Genomic DNA, 12,816 nt, shown 5'->3' with positions numbered 1-12,816 from the left:
GTTGTGCTCCCCTGTATGATAGGACTGTGCTGCCAAATGCAAATCAGATGATACCCCAGCTGCTGTCCCCATCCTATATATATCCTATATCGCCTCACCCTGAAATAAAGTTGAGCTGTATCACTGAAGCTGACTCCCCAAAGGGAACTTCCACAGCACCCACAGCCCTCTGCACTCATGGCCCTCTGGGCTCAAGGCCCTCTGAACTCAGGCCACCTGTACTCACGGCCCTCTGCACTCACAGCCCTCTGCACTCTGTTCCCTCCTCCCTGGCAGACCAGTAGCCAATAATCCCCAAAAGAGTAAAGAGACCCACACAGTCCACCAAAGAATCTATTCTAGCTCCCCTTCCCAAGGAGATCCTTGTGTTCCCCCCTTAAGCCCTCCCTGTTACTTAGCCTCTCTGGGTCTGTGGAAGAGAAAGTGGGGGATAGCCTTGAACGCATTGACACAGGAGACAAATTCCTGAACCAAAGACCAATAGCACAGGCATTAAGATCAACAATTAATAAATGGGGCCTCATGAAACTGAAAAGCTTCTGTAAGGGAAAGGACACCATCAGCAGGACAAAACGGCAACCTCAAGAATGGGAAAGGATTTTCACCAGCCCCACATCTGACAGAAGGCTAATATCCAAAATATATAAAGAATTCAAGAAACTAGACATCAACAAACCAAATAATCCAATTTTAAAATGAAGTACAGATATAAGCAAAGAATCCTCAACAGATGAAACACAAAAGGCCAAGAAACACTTAAAGCAATGTTCAACATCCTTAGCCATCAGGGAAATGCAAACCAAAACTACTTTGAGAGTCCATCTTACACCTGTCAGAGTGGCTAAGATCAATAACAAAAGTGACAGCCTATGCTGGAAAGGATGTGGAGCAAGGGGAACACTCCTCCATCACTGGTGGGAGTGCAAACTTGTACAGTCACTTTGGATATCAATATGGTGGTTTCTCAGAAAATTGGGAATCAATCTACCTCCAGACCTAGCTATACCACTTCTGGGCACATACCCAAAGGGCACTCCATACTACCACAAGGACACTTGCTCAACTATGTCCATAGCAGCTTTATTCATAAGAGCCAGAAACTGGAAACAACCTAGATGCCCCTCAACCTAAGCATCAATATATACACAATGGAATATTACTCAGCTGTTAAAAACATTGACATCAGGAAATTTGCAGGCAAATGGATGGAACTTGAAAATAATCATCCTGAGTTAGGTAACCCAGACCTAGAAGACATGGTATGTACTCATTCATAAGCAGATATTAGCTGTAAAGTAACAATCCATTTCTTGGAGGATAAAATCACAAATAAATAGTTAACGAAGAAAAATTAAAGAAGACTCAAGTAGAGAGAAAGAAAGAATAAAGAATGTGAGAAAGCAAAGAAGTGGAGGAGGAGAAACAGTCAAGAGGTATAATGAGTGCTCTCTCTTACTTTTTTTTAATTTTATATATATAGTGTTTTGTCTACATGTACATCTGTACACCACAGGCATGCACTTCCCACAAGGGCCAGAAGAGGGCACCAGATCCCCTAGAACTAGAGTTACAGATAAAATGAGTCATCATGTAGATACCAGGAATTGAACCTAGATGCTCTGGAGGAGCAGCCAGTGCTCTTAACTGCTGAGCCCTCTCACTGGCCCCAGTCTGCTCTCCATTTATTGGTCGTTTGTAACTTCTCTGGTGCCCCACAGTAGCACTGGACTGAAATCAACTGATGGACACTGCTAGGTCCGCTGAGTGACTTCTAAGCACATACATTGTGACAAAACATTTTTTTTTCTTTCAAGTAGTTGAACCTGGAGACACCACTATTCTAAACAATGACTGCGCAGGAATGGACCATGACCTGGCTCATCCGTTCCTGTCCCATTTGCACTTTTTCCCCTGTATCATCTGACACCAAAAGCTCTAGCAACAGTCAATAAATACTCTGAACTAGGTACTCCCCTTACCTACATTGGTTATGTGCCTTGTATGGAAAACTCACAGTAGAATATTCTCTAGGACAGGCAGGATATATAAGTTGAGTTGCATTCTCAATGATGCAAAGATTCATCATGAACAATAAGCCATGTTCATCCAAAGGTGGGATTCTTGTTTATCCAAAAACATGCAACATATACATCTGAAATGAAAAAATAAATAAAAATAAAAATGCCCAGTATCTATTTGCCAAAAATTTATAAAAAAGATGGTTACTATTTGCAAGTCATTCTGCAAAGAGTATACCCACCCTATAAGAAGTGTCATTTATACAATTCTTCACTGGTCAAAACATCACATAGCTTAGGCAGAGCACTGGGCTGAAAGCCCTGGCATTTGCAATTTGGTCATTTCTTTTGAGCTCTCAGGGATCAGACAACCCCTGGCTAGCTGCCAGACACCCAGACTGTCACTTCTGAGTGTTCTAGTCCACTGAAAACTCACTACATTCTTGATGCTTCCAATTACAGTTGAAGAAAATGCCAAGAAGTAATTTGGTATCTTTGGCGGGTCCTCATTGCAAAAACAGTGAGTGTCACACATGAGGGTGTCTGGAAACAATGGGGAGCAATGTTTACTAACAAATCCTAATGCCTCCGCCCAGAACCGAGTTGTATTTAAATGCGTGGTTCAAAGCCTTTAATCCTCTAAATACACTAGACAGTTTGCAAATCACAGACTCTAGATCAGTCTCCTGAAAAGATTCCATAGGTAGGAGAAAAGCCACACAGACACAACTGGGAGAAAGTGTGAAAATGCATTTCCGGGAGACTAAGGAAGAGAAGGAAATCCTGCAGATTGCCTGTGTGTTCATTTCTACACTGACCGTCACGCAAAGCATTGGAGGCAGCAATGGCTGTTTCAGTCAGTAAACACTCGACCCATTGGTCCATCCTGAAAAGACCCAGGGAAGTATCTCCTAAGAACTTAATTTGAGAGATGAGGATATGGCTCCATGGAGAAAGAGCTTGCTCCACACACCAGGACCTTAGTGCAGGTCCCCTAAACCCACATAAAAGCCAGGCATACGTGTGCACACTTGTAACCCCAGCACTGAGGGGACAGAGACAGGGGGATCCCAGGGGCCTGCAGGGCAGCTGGTGCAGCTGAAATGATGAGCTCCAGGTTCAGTAAGAGACTCTGTCTTGGTGACCATGAGGATGAGGATGGCGGTATAGAGAAATGAAAGAAAAAGTCTTTCTGAAGTCAACCTCTGACCTCTACACTCTTCTGCACAACTGGTTACACACACACACACACACACACACACACACACACACACACATACACAATTAAGAATGTCGATCACTGTGGAACATTGCCAGCATGTGCAACTCCCTGGGTCTCTGGGTTGGAGCCCAGAATTGCAAATAAGTAGATCAAGAAGGAAGGAAGGAAGGAAGGAAGGAAGGAAGGAAGGAAGGAAGGAAGGAAGGAAGGAAGGAAGGAAGGAGTTGGAAGGCCCTGCTGGCCAGAGGTTGCAGTCTATCATGGCCTGGCAGCTCTCTCCAAAGCTCAACAACATGAGGACTCCCTCTCCAGCCCCCAGCCCCCACGCCACATCCAGACTTCCTGTTGTCTACCTGCTCTTATCTAAAGAATGTCTCTAGGCCCAGAGGACTGACCTTATCTGAAAGCCATCTCTAAGCCTGGATGCCTGGTTTATCTCTAGCACGACCCTTGCACAGTTCCTGCTAGACTCCTCCCCTGCTGTGCACACGTAACTAAGCCCTCTACTAGGAGCTTTGCTATAGAGCCCTGCTGCCACATAGGAAGCGTTATGACAGGAGCATACCACTTAATGCAAATGAGAGCTTGTCCCCAGGCTCCACAATCCTACATATTTCCTATACTCTGGAATAAAGCTGAGCTGATTCACTGAAGTCATCTCCCAGAGGGCTGTCTCCAGCACACCCACAGCCATCCAAACCCTGTTCCTCACTTCTGCTTCTTCCACCCTGGTGGGCCAGTGCACTGATGATCCCAAGGAAGGAGAATCACAGAAGGGAGGGAGGGAGGAAGGGACGGAGGGACGGAGGGAGGGGGGAGGAAAGAGGGGGAGTATGGGAGGGAAGAGAACTTCGGATATCCTAAACCGCATCATAAATGCAGCCATCAAAAGCCTCCAGCACAGATAACAGCTGCAGAAGCACCACAAACACAGAGGAGAAGTTCAGCCCCTTGGAATGTTGTCTCTTCTTGTTCTGAAACATAAAGCTCTCTGCCCAGGGCTCTTCGGCTTCTAAGTTCCATCAGATTTCTTGCTCACCTTTGTTCCTTTCTTAAAACCTCCTTAGCCCAATTTATCAGAGTGGAAAGATCCCACTTCATAATCTACAAAGGAAGAAACACTCACTCGCTTGCCAGTCCCTGCATTTGATTCCCAGAACCCATGTCAAAAGGGAGGTACAGGGAGGGAGGTAGAGGCAGGCAGACCCTTGAGCCTTTTTGGCCAGCCAGTCTAGCCCATGTGCATGCACACACAAATAATAAAGGTGATTACCACCTAATTTAATCATGGACACACTATAAGAACAGCTTAAGGAAAAGTTAACGAAGGAAAAAGGCTGAACAAAGATTAAAAAATACCCAAGATTTGAAGGACCGCCAAGATAAGGCAGAATGTTTCAACTAGGAAAACTTGGTCACTTGAGTATAAAGCTAAGGAAGACTCAGAGGCATTTACACCTTTACAAACGACACCTTTTTAAAATGGTGATGGTGCACACATCAAGCTTACCATCATAATCACTTGACAGATACAGTTCAACAGTGTTGAGCATGCTCACGTTGTCTGTGCAACTGACCCACTGAAGCCTTGCCACACTGCAAGGCTCATACTCTCAACCAATTCAACAGCTGCTGTGGCATGCCCTCCCACCCCGCCCAGCCACTGGAACCACCCATCCACTGTCTATGTCTATGACTTTGACTCCTTCAGGAACTTAATACAAGTGGAGTCAAACATTGGTGATCTTTTATATTTTTTAATTTACACGTGTTTATTCTGTATGTGTGTGTGCTCTCCAGTGTGCACACGCAGTGGTGAATTCTGAGGTCGGGTGAAAACTTGCAGCAATCAATTCTCTCCTTCTACTTGGGTCCAAGTATCAAATTTGGGTGGGCAGACTTGGCAGCAAGCACCTTTATCTGCTGAGCCATCTCACCAGCCCCACGGCTAGCCTCTTGGCTTGTTTGTTGTCTTTTTGATTTTTCTAGATGGTGGTTTCTCTGTTTAGCTTTGGCTGTCCTGGAACTTGCTCTAAAGACCAAGCTGGCCTCCAACTCACAGAGATCCACCTACCTCTGCCTCCCAAGTGCTGGGATTAAAGGCTTGTACCACCACCACCCAGAATTTAAAAGTGACACTTTTAAACCAGAGGAACTAGTAGCCAAGAGAAAAGGAAATATCTATACCACAGAAGGATAACACAACACAAAGCAGGAAGGGAACAGGGAAGGTCCCAGAACTGAAGATCCAATGATATGATGATCCTAACCATAGCATGAGTTATCAGAAATGAAGGTCCTCTTTTCTAAATATCCCTTAGACAAAAACAGAAAAACCTAAGCAAAGACTGGACAGATTGGAACACACTTCAGATTTCCCCACGTTTAAGTGGCTCCTTTGTATATTAACAGCGGTTTCAGATTCCTCTTTTCCAGTGGCCTTCAAAACAGAGATGGGAGCAGCAAGCATCAGTTCCTCTCCCTTTCTGAAGACTTGATATCTTGCTTTTAAGACTAGAAAAGAGAGCTGGTGGAATCTCTCAGCTGGTATGTGCTTGCCTAGAGACCACGAAGTCCCAGGTTCCGTCCCCAGCCCAGGACAAAACTAAGTGTGGTGACACATGCCTGTAATCACAGACCTCGGGAGGTAGAGGCAGGAGGATCAGAAAGGCAAGTGTTTCTTCCGCTGTCTAGACTATACCAGACCTTATCTCAAGGTGGGAAGTGGGGCAAGGAGGACCAGAGCTGAATCTTAGGCGTGGATGAGGCATTTGCACCTCACCATGGTCCCATGCTAGAACAATCTGAAGCCTTGTCTGGTCATTCTCAGTCAGTATCTGCCTGAATGAGTGTGTCCAACAATACTCACAGGGAAATGTATGATTAACTTTTCTTATCAACTGTGAAAAAAAAAAGGAAAATGCATCAGTTCATCTTAAATTACCAAATCAAAGAGGGGAGAGCTTCATTAAATGCAAAATCAATTCTGGTGCTAATGCTAATTTTGACTTTGATAACAATACAAACAAAAAGCTACATGTTGAGAAATGTTCTCCCTCATCACACCGAGGGTTTTAATTACATTCAGTAACCTGGGATACACTCTGACGTTGGGAAATCATGAAGCAAATTGAATGGAATTATATTTTCTGAAGGAATTACCAGCCATCAAAACCTCCCAAAGATTAAAACAGTAATTCCGAAAAGGAAAAAAAAGATATTGGCTCCACCTTATTTTTTCTAATGTCTGACCCAGGCTCATAAAAAGAGCCAGTAGAGTAGGTTCATGGAAAAGAAAGTATCCAATTAGGGATTAACAAAACTGTAACAGGGATTAGGAAATGGCAGAGAAAAGGAACACCCTCCTGGTGTGTATATAAGGGCCAAGGGGCAGACTAGAACAGGCCATTTACTCCACCTTTCCCAGTCTCTAGAGACAGCACAGCACCAGCAGGAACAGCATGTTTTGCTCGGCTCAGAGAGGGTCATGCTCCTCCCGAGTCTCCTCTTCCTCTGGGGCCACAGGCAGCAGGGTGTGCTCAGGTGGAAGCACCTACAGCAGTGGAGGCAGCTGTGGGCTGGGGGGAGGTTCTTCCTGGGGCTTCCAGGGAAGCAGTGGCAGCTGTGGGCTGGGCACAGGCTTCGGGAGCAGCATTGGAGGGGGCTTTGGTAGCTGCGCAGTAAAGGGTGGGTTTGGAGCAGTCTCTGGCTTTGGTGAAAGTTCTGGCTTTGGTGGGGGCTCTGGCTTTGGTGGGGGTTCTGGCTTTGGTGGGGGCTCTGGCTTTGGTGGGGGTTCTGGCTTTGGTGGGGGCTCTGGCTTTGGTGGGGGCTCTTGCTTTGGTGGGGGTTCTGGCTTTGGTGGGGGCTCTGGCTTTGGTGGGGGCTCTGGCTTTGGTGGGGGTTCTAGTGGAGGCTTCTCTAGCTATGGAGGTAGTATGGGAGGTGGCCTTGGTGGTGTCAGTGGCAGTGATGGGGGCCTTCTCTCTGGAAGTGAAAAGCAAACCATGCAGAACCTCAACGACCGTCTGGCCAGCTACCTGGACAAGGTGCGAGCCCTGGAGGAGGCCAACACTGACCTGGAGACGAAAATCAAGGAGTGGTATGGCAAGCACGGGTCTGGAAAAGGGGAAGCTGGGAGAGACTACAGCAGATACTGGCCAGTCATAGAAGATCTGAAGAACCAGGTGGGACTCCGTAGCTGTGTGCTTATGGACTGTCTTTCACTTTTATTCAGATCGTATACTACGATGAATTTCTTTTTACACTTATTTGTGTGTGTACATGTGTCCACCTGTGTGTACAGGGGGCGGGCCAGGGGGGACATGCATGCATGCCGTAGCACAGGTGTGGAAGTCAGAGGACAACTCATGGGAGCTGGTTCTCTCCTCCTACCGTTGAGTCTCGAGGCTCAAACTCAGCTCAAATATAGCAGCAAGTGTCCTCACCTGCTGAGCCATCTCAAGGGCTCAGTAATGAAATGTTAAGTCATGTGTGCAAAATGGGTCCTCTTGTATCCTAATTTGTATTCACTCTGAATGTATGACATACAACCACAGTATTCTGTCTGAATCTCAAATTTGAGTATCAGATTCATACAATGATGGATAGCCAACTGACAGGTATATGAGAGTGATTGTACTCAATGGATAATTAGTGTGACCTAATTACTTCATGACTCATACTGACAGGTTTGTGCATTTTTGTGTCTTTCTGGATTCATCGTTAGGACTATTCTTCCTATAGAATCTGGTGAAGTGTTGCATAATAAACTAAAATTTTCAGCCATAGATGTATGAGTCGTATGTTTTTAAGTGAAATTATGTGTTCACATTAGTTCCTTCAGTCGGTGAGGAAATGACTGATCTTCCAAGCAGTAGAAGTAGTCAGAGGACAGCATTCCATAAAGCAGTGTCCTTTGTCTACCCTAATAACTGTGGAAGCTGTTTCCAGTTGCAGAGATCCGTGGTGCTAAGTGTACATGTGCCACGGTTAAGGAAGTCTGCAGGCCAACCCCCCTTCAAGAGTTAATGACATAGGAGATGTCAGTCCTCACGGGTAGGTGAAAGAAAGAAAGAAAGAAAGAAAGAAAGAAAGAAAGAAAGAAAGAAAGAAAGAAAGAAAGAAAGAAAGAAAGAAAGAATCAGCTAGGATTCGATCTTCCCTCTTTCCTAGATCATTGTAGCCACCATTGAAAATGCCAGGATGGCTCTGCAGATCGACAATGCTAGACTGGCTGCGGATGACTTCAGGATGAAGTAAGACATGCGAAATCCTTGAAAACTCGTACCATAGGGACTAAAACACAGCCCAACTGTTGAGGGGAAAAGCCCTTTGGAGGATCACAACCTAAATTCAGAAATAGACCAGGGGTGAACGTGGATGGTTTTCTTTTATTGTTTTACTATTTGTTTGGTTTCGGGTTGGGGGGGGGGGGGTTTGGTGGTTTTGTTGTTTTGTTTTGTTTTTAGACAGAGGCTTGTGGAGCCCAGACTGGAGTCAAACTCACTATGGAACTGAGGCTGGCCTTGAACTCTTCACCTTCCTGCCTCTAGCTCCAGACTGCTGTGTTACAAGGGTGAACTCCCACGCATGGCTCACAGGAGCAAATTTTAGAGATCACTGTTGGAAGAGAAGGAAGGGAAGGGAAAGCAAGACAGTGGGAGAGAGGGAGGAACTAGGGAGGGGAGAGAGATAACTTAGGCTGATAACTCTTAGAAAAACATTGTACATGGCTAGAATTAATATTAGAAATTATTTTTCTTTATGAGATTAAAAAATTATCAAAAAAAAAAACCTCAGCCAATTTTATTTATCAAAATAGTTGGGGGTGGCTGGATATGTAGTTCAACAGTTAGAGACTTTCCCCACAAAGGCCAAGGGCCTGGGTTATACACAGAGAGAAAAATGAAAAACAGTGCTCCAAGGTCAAAACTTTTCCCAGGAGTGTGAAAGGAGGTACTCTGGGCTGGAGAGATGGCTCAGTGGTTAAGAGCACTGGCTGCTCTTCCAAAGGACCTGAGTTCAGTTCCTAGTACCCACATGGAGGCTAACACCTGCCTGTAACTCCAGTTCCAGGGCTTCTGACACCCTCACACAGACATACATGCAGGCAAAACACCAGTGAACATAGAGTAAAAATAAATTTAAAAAACATAGAGGCCAGGCGGTGGTGCCACACGCCTTTAATCCCAGCACTCGGGAGGCAGAGCCAGGCGGATCTCTGTGAGTTTGAGGCTAGCCTGGTCTACAGAGCGAGATTCAGGACAGGCAACAAAACTACACAGAGAAACCCTGTCTCAAAAAAAAAAGAAAAGAAAAGAAAAGAAAAAGGAAGACAGAGAGGTACTTTGAGATGAGTCCCCTTACCTGCCTTCCTGCACCCCTTCCAGGTATGAGCATGAAATGCACCTCCGGGAGTGTGTACAGGCCGACATCAATGGCCTGAGGAAAATGCTGGATGACCTTACCATGACTCGGTCTGACTTGGAGATGCAGATCGAGAGTCTCACCGAGGAGCTGGTCCTCCTGAGGAAGAACCATGAGGAGGTAGGAATGGGCTCTGCATGCATGAGCAGCCCTGCCGTCTGTATTTTCCATGATCTCTAGTCTACAAAAGTGAACTCGGTTTTACTAAATGAACTCCCCACACATCCAATGCCAGAGAGCATGTTGCATCTTGAAGTCCCCGGGGCTGTCACGGTTTCAGATGTTTCCAGTGACACATGCTTTAGAAAGTGGCAGCTTGCACTCCCATCACCGTGGCGCCTTTTTTAATCCCTCTATGCTAGGAAATGAAATGCATGCAAGGAAGCTCTGGAGGAGACGTGACAGTAGAAATGAATGCTGCCCCAGGAACCGACCTGACCAAACTACTGAATGACATGAGGGCGCAATATGAGGCGCTGGCTGAGCAGAACCGCCAGGAAGCGGAGAAACAGTTCAACGAGAGGGTATGGTACTGCACCAAGAACCTCCATCTGCAGCCCTGCTCACGGGCCACCACCTCTGCGGCCGCAGCCTATGACAACTGTGCTTGATTTCCATTTAGAGTGCATCCCTGCAAGCCCAAATCTCTACAGACGCTGGGGCGGCCAACTCTGCCAAGAACGAGATAACAGAACTGAGGCGCACCATGCAAGCCTTGGAAATTGAGCTTCAATCCCAGCTGGCCCTGGTACGTCCCGACAGTTGTTTGTTAGTTTTTCACTCTCCAACAGTTAAGCAGATGAGTTGTCCTTCTTTGCCAAGATGACCACTAAGCCCATAAACACAGAAAAAGGAAAACTGTTTTGTCTGCTAGAGAGCATAAAGAGTCAAGCATGCTGCTGCTCTCTGGGGCTGGGGAGATGGCTCTACAGGGAAAGTATCTGCTGTGCAAGCGTGAGGACCACAGTTCAGACCCCCAGCACCCACTTGGGGATGTGGGGTGCACGGAAACAGATGGATCCCTACTAAGCTAGCCAGAGCGGTGAACTCCAGTTGCCGTGAGAGGCCCTGTCTTGAAGTGTCTAGGGCAACAGAGGAAGATACACATGTCAGCATCTGGCTCCACACACACATGTACACATGCACACACAGGACAACTCTATTTCCATTAAAGATTTGATCTGAGTTGTGCCAAGGAAAGTTAAAGAGACAACGACAGTATAGATTGTACCCATAGCACAGGAGAGCATACTACTCATGCAAAACTCAGACGTTTTCCCAAATCATCCACGGACTTACTTTCCACATGAATGTTTCTTTTCTCTTTATCTTAGAAATGCTCTCTGGAAGGGACCCTGGCTGACACAGAAGCTGGCTACATGGCTCAGCTGTCTGGCATCCAGACACAGATTAGCAACGTGGAGGAGCAGCTCAGCCAGATTCGGGGTGAGACACAATGCCAGAATGCAGAGTATGAATGCCTGCTGAACATCAAGACACGCCTGGAGGAGGAGATCGAGACCTATCGGCGCCTGCTCGGTGGAGAGGGAGGGTGAGTGAAAGCCGCTGAGATGCAGGAGGTGGGCTTGTGAAATCAAAGAGGGAATGGGGGAGGGGTCGGGCATGGACTTATAAGGTAGTAAGGTAACAACAGATACACCCAAAGCTGCACCCTGGGGCCTCCGGGAGCTGGAGAGCTTCTCCCACCTTAGCAGACTTCAAAGGAAAATGCCATTCTTTCTTCTTGTCTCCAGAGGATCTGATTATCGAAACTTAGTATCCAGCCATTTGGTTTTGAGTGACTCGAGATCCGGGAGCTGTTCTGGCCAAGGAAAAGGTAGACATTTTCTTAATGTTGACGACAATGTTGCCATCTAAAAGTGTTTTATAATGGATTGTCACTGAAGAGTATTTTACAATGAAAAGCATGTTTCACATGTTGTATCTTTTTACTGTTGGACTGGGGAAATGGCTCAGTCAGAAGTTCTTTCCTTCCAAGTATAAGGACCAGAGTTCAACCTCAGAACCCCTGGGGGGCAAGGGAGGAACCAGCCAGACATGGTGTTACAGACTTATGGACTTACAATTCCAAGGCTGAGGAAGGGTAAAGGCAGGTAGATTGCTGGAGCTCTCTGACTGGCCAGATCATTTGGCAAGTTCCAGGCTAGTGAGAGACCCTGACTCAAAAAAAAGGAGGTGGATGTTGCCTGGGAAACCATAGCCAATGTTGTCCTCTGACTTCCACATACACACACATAAATGCATGTTACCTACCTACCTACCTACCTACACACACACACACACACACACACACACACACACACACACGAATGCGCACGCACACGCACTTTAAAAATAAATGTTAAAATGTGCACAGCTGCTGACAATATCTTAAGCAGAGAGCACAGTCAGCAAGCACAGACTTTCTCCTTTCTCTGGGCCTCAGCGACCATTTTCAGACTGACCTCTTGGTCCCGTGATTTTCAGATCCCAGCAAGACAAGAGTGACGAAGACCATCATAGAGGAAGTGGTAGATGGCAAAGTTGTCTCCTCCCAAGTCAGCAACATTTCAGAAGTGAGAATAAAATAAGCAGTTTCCAGATCAGCAGAAGCATCTGTCAAAGGAAACAATGGAGTGGGGGAGCCAGTGAAGAGCCACACCAGCCTGACCATCGTGCGGACTCACTCCCAAGAAAACCTGCTGTCCAAAATCAGCTGACCAGCCCATTTCCTGCATCCTCTTATTTCCTTATTAGAACATTCTTTAAAAAGTAGAAGGGAGAAATTGGCTCTGGCTGACTCTGCATTTCAATAAACTTACTTCTGCAAACTAACAAAGTCATTCCTGGATATTTATGTTCCTAAGAAATTTAATATTTTACCCAGGGATGGAGTTGCGATTGACAGCTCATTGTTGTGTTATTAACCTTAATTCATTATTTATTATTTATAATGAATTAATTATTCACTATTGATGACTTCCTTACTAAGTGAAGATATCAGCCAGTTAGCATGTGGGTTTTTAACATCACACAAGACAATGGCACCATAGCCAGAAGTAGACCTCAATATCCCTAACACTGGAGCCAACAGACAAGGATTAAATTATTAGAATGATCACCGTATAATTCATCAATGCCTATTTCTTT

General features: G+C 45.9%; 1 protein-coding gene across 2 annotated transcripts; it reads left to right on the top strand.

Annotated features, from left to right (window-relative positions):
• The first annotated feature begins 6,701 nt into the window (after positions 1-6,701).
• On the top strand, positions 6,702-12,443 carry Krt24 (keratin 24). 2 transcript variants are annotated; one of them, XM_059269680.1, is made up of 9 exons: positions 6,702-6,940; positions 7,103-7,424; positions 8,413-8,495; positions 9,630-9,786; positions 10,029-10,190; positions 10,289-10,414; positions 11,001-11,218; positions 11,421-11,503; positions 12,154-12,443. In XM_059269680.1, exons 1-9 carry the CDS (start codon positions 6,702-6,704, stop codon positions 12,255-12,257), a joined length of 1,494 nt encoding a protein of 497 aa, XP_059125663.1. In that variant the 3' UTR covers positions 12,258-12,443. The 2 variants fall into 2 exon arrangements, with proteins under 2 accessions (XP_059125663.1, XP_059125662.1); XM_059269679.1 differs by having other exon boundaries at positions 6,702-7,044; positions 7,153-7,424.
• The last annotated feature ends 373 nt before the right edge of the window (positions 12,444-12,816 follow it).

Source organism: Peromyscus eremicus, chromosome 8a, assembly GCF_949786415.1.
Source record: "Peromyscus eremicus chromosome 8a, PerEre_H2_v1, whole genome shotgun sequence".
Lineage (NCBI taxonomy): Eukaryota > Metazoa > Chordata > Mammalia > Rodentia > Cricetidae > Peromyscus > Peromyscus eremicus.
Note: the sequence above shows the minus strand (reverse complement) of the source record. Positions and strands in the feature narration are given on the sequence as shown.

What these genes read in the sequence shown, in the direction of transcription:
- Krt24 (XM_059269679.1), top strand. Translation starts at nt 6,702, where the DNA reads ATGTTTTGCTCGGCTCAGAGAGGGTCATGCTCCTCCCGAGTCTCCTCT. An exon ending in GCGGATGACTTCAGGATGAA is followed by an intron (nt 8,496 to 9,629) that starts GTAAGACATGCG and finishes CACCCCTTCCAG; the next exon opens with GTATGAGCATGAAATGCACC. An exon ending in TTCAATCCCAGCTGGCCCTG is followed by an intron (nt 10,415 to 11,000) that starts GTACGTCCCGAC and finishes TCTTTATCTTAG; the next exon opens with AAATGCTCTCTGGAAGGGAC.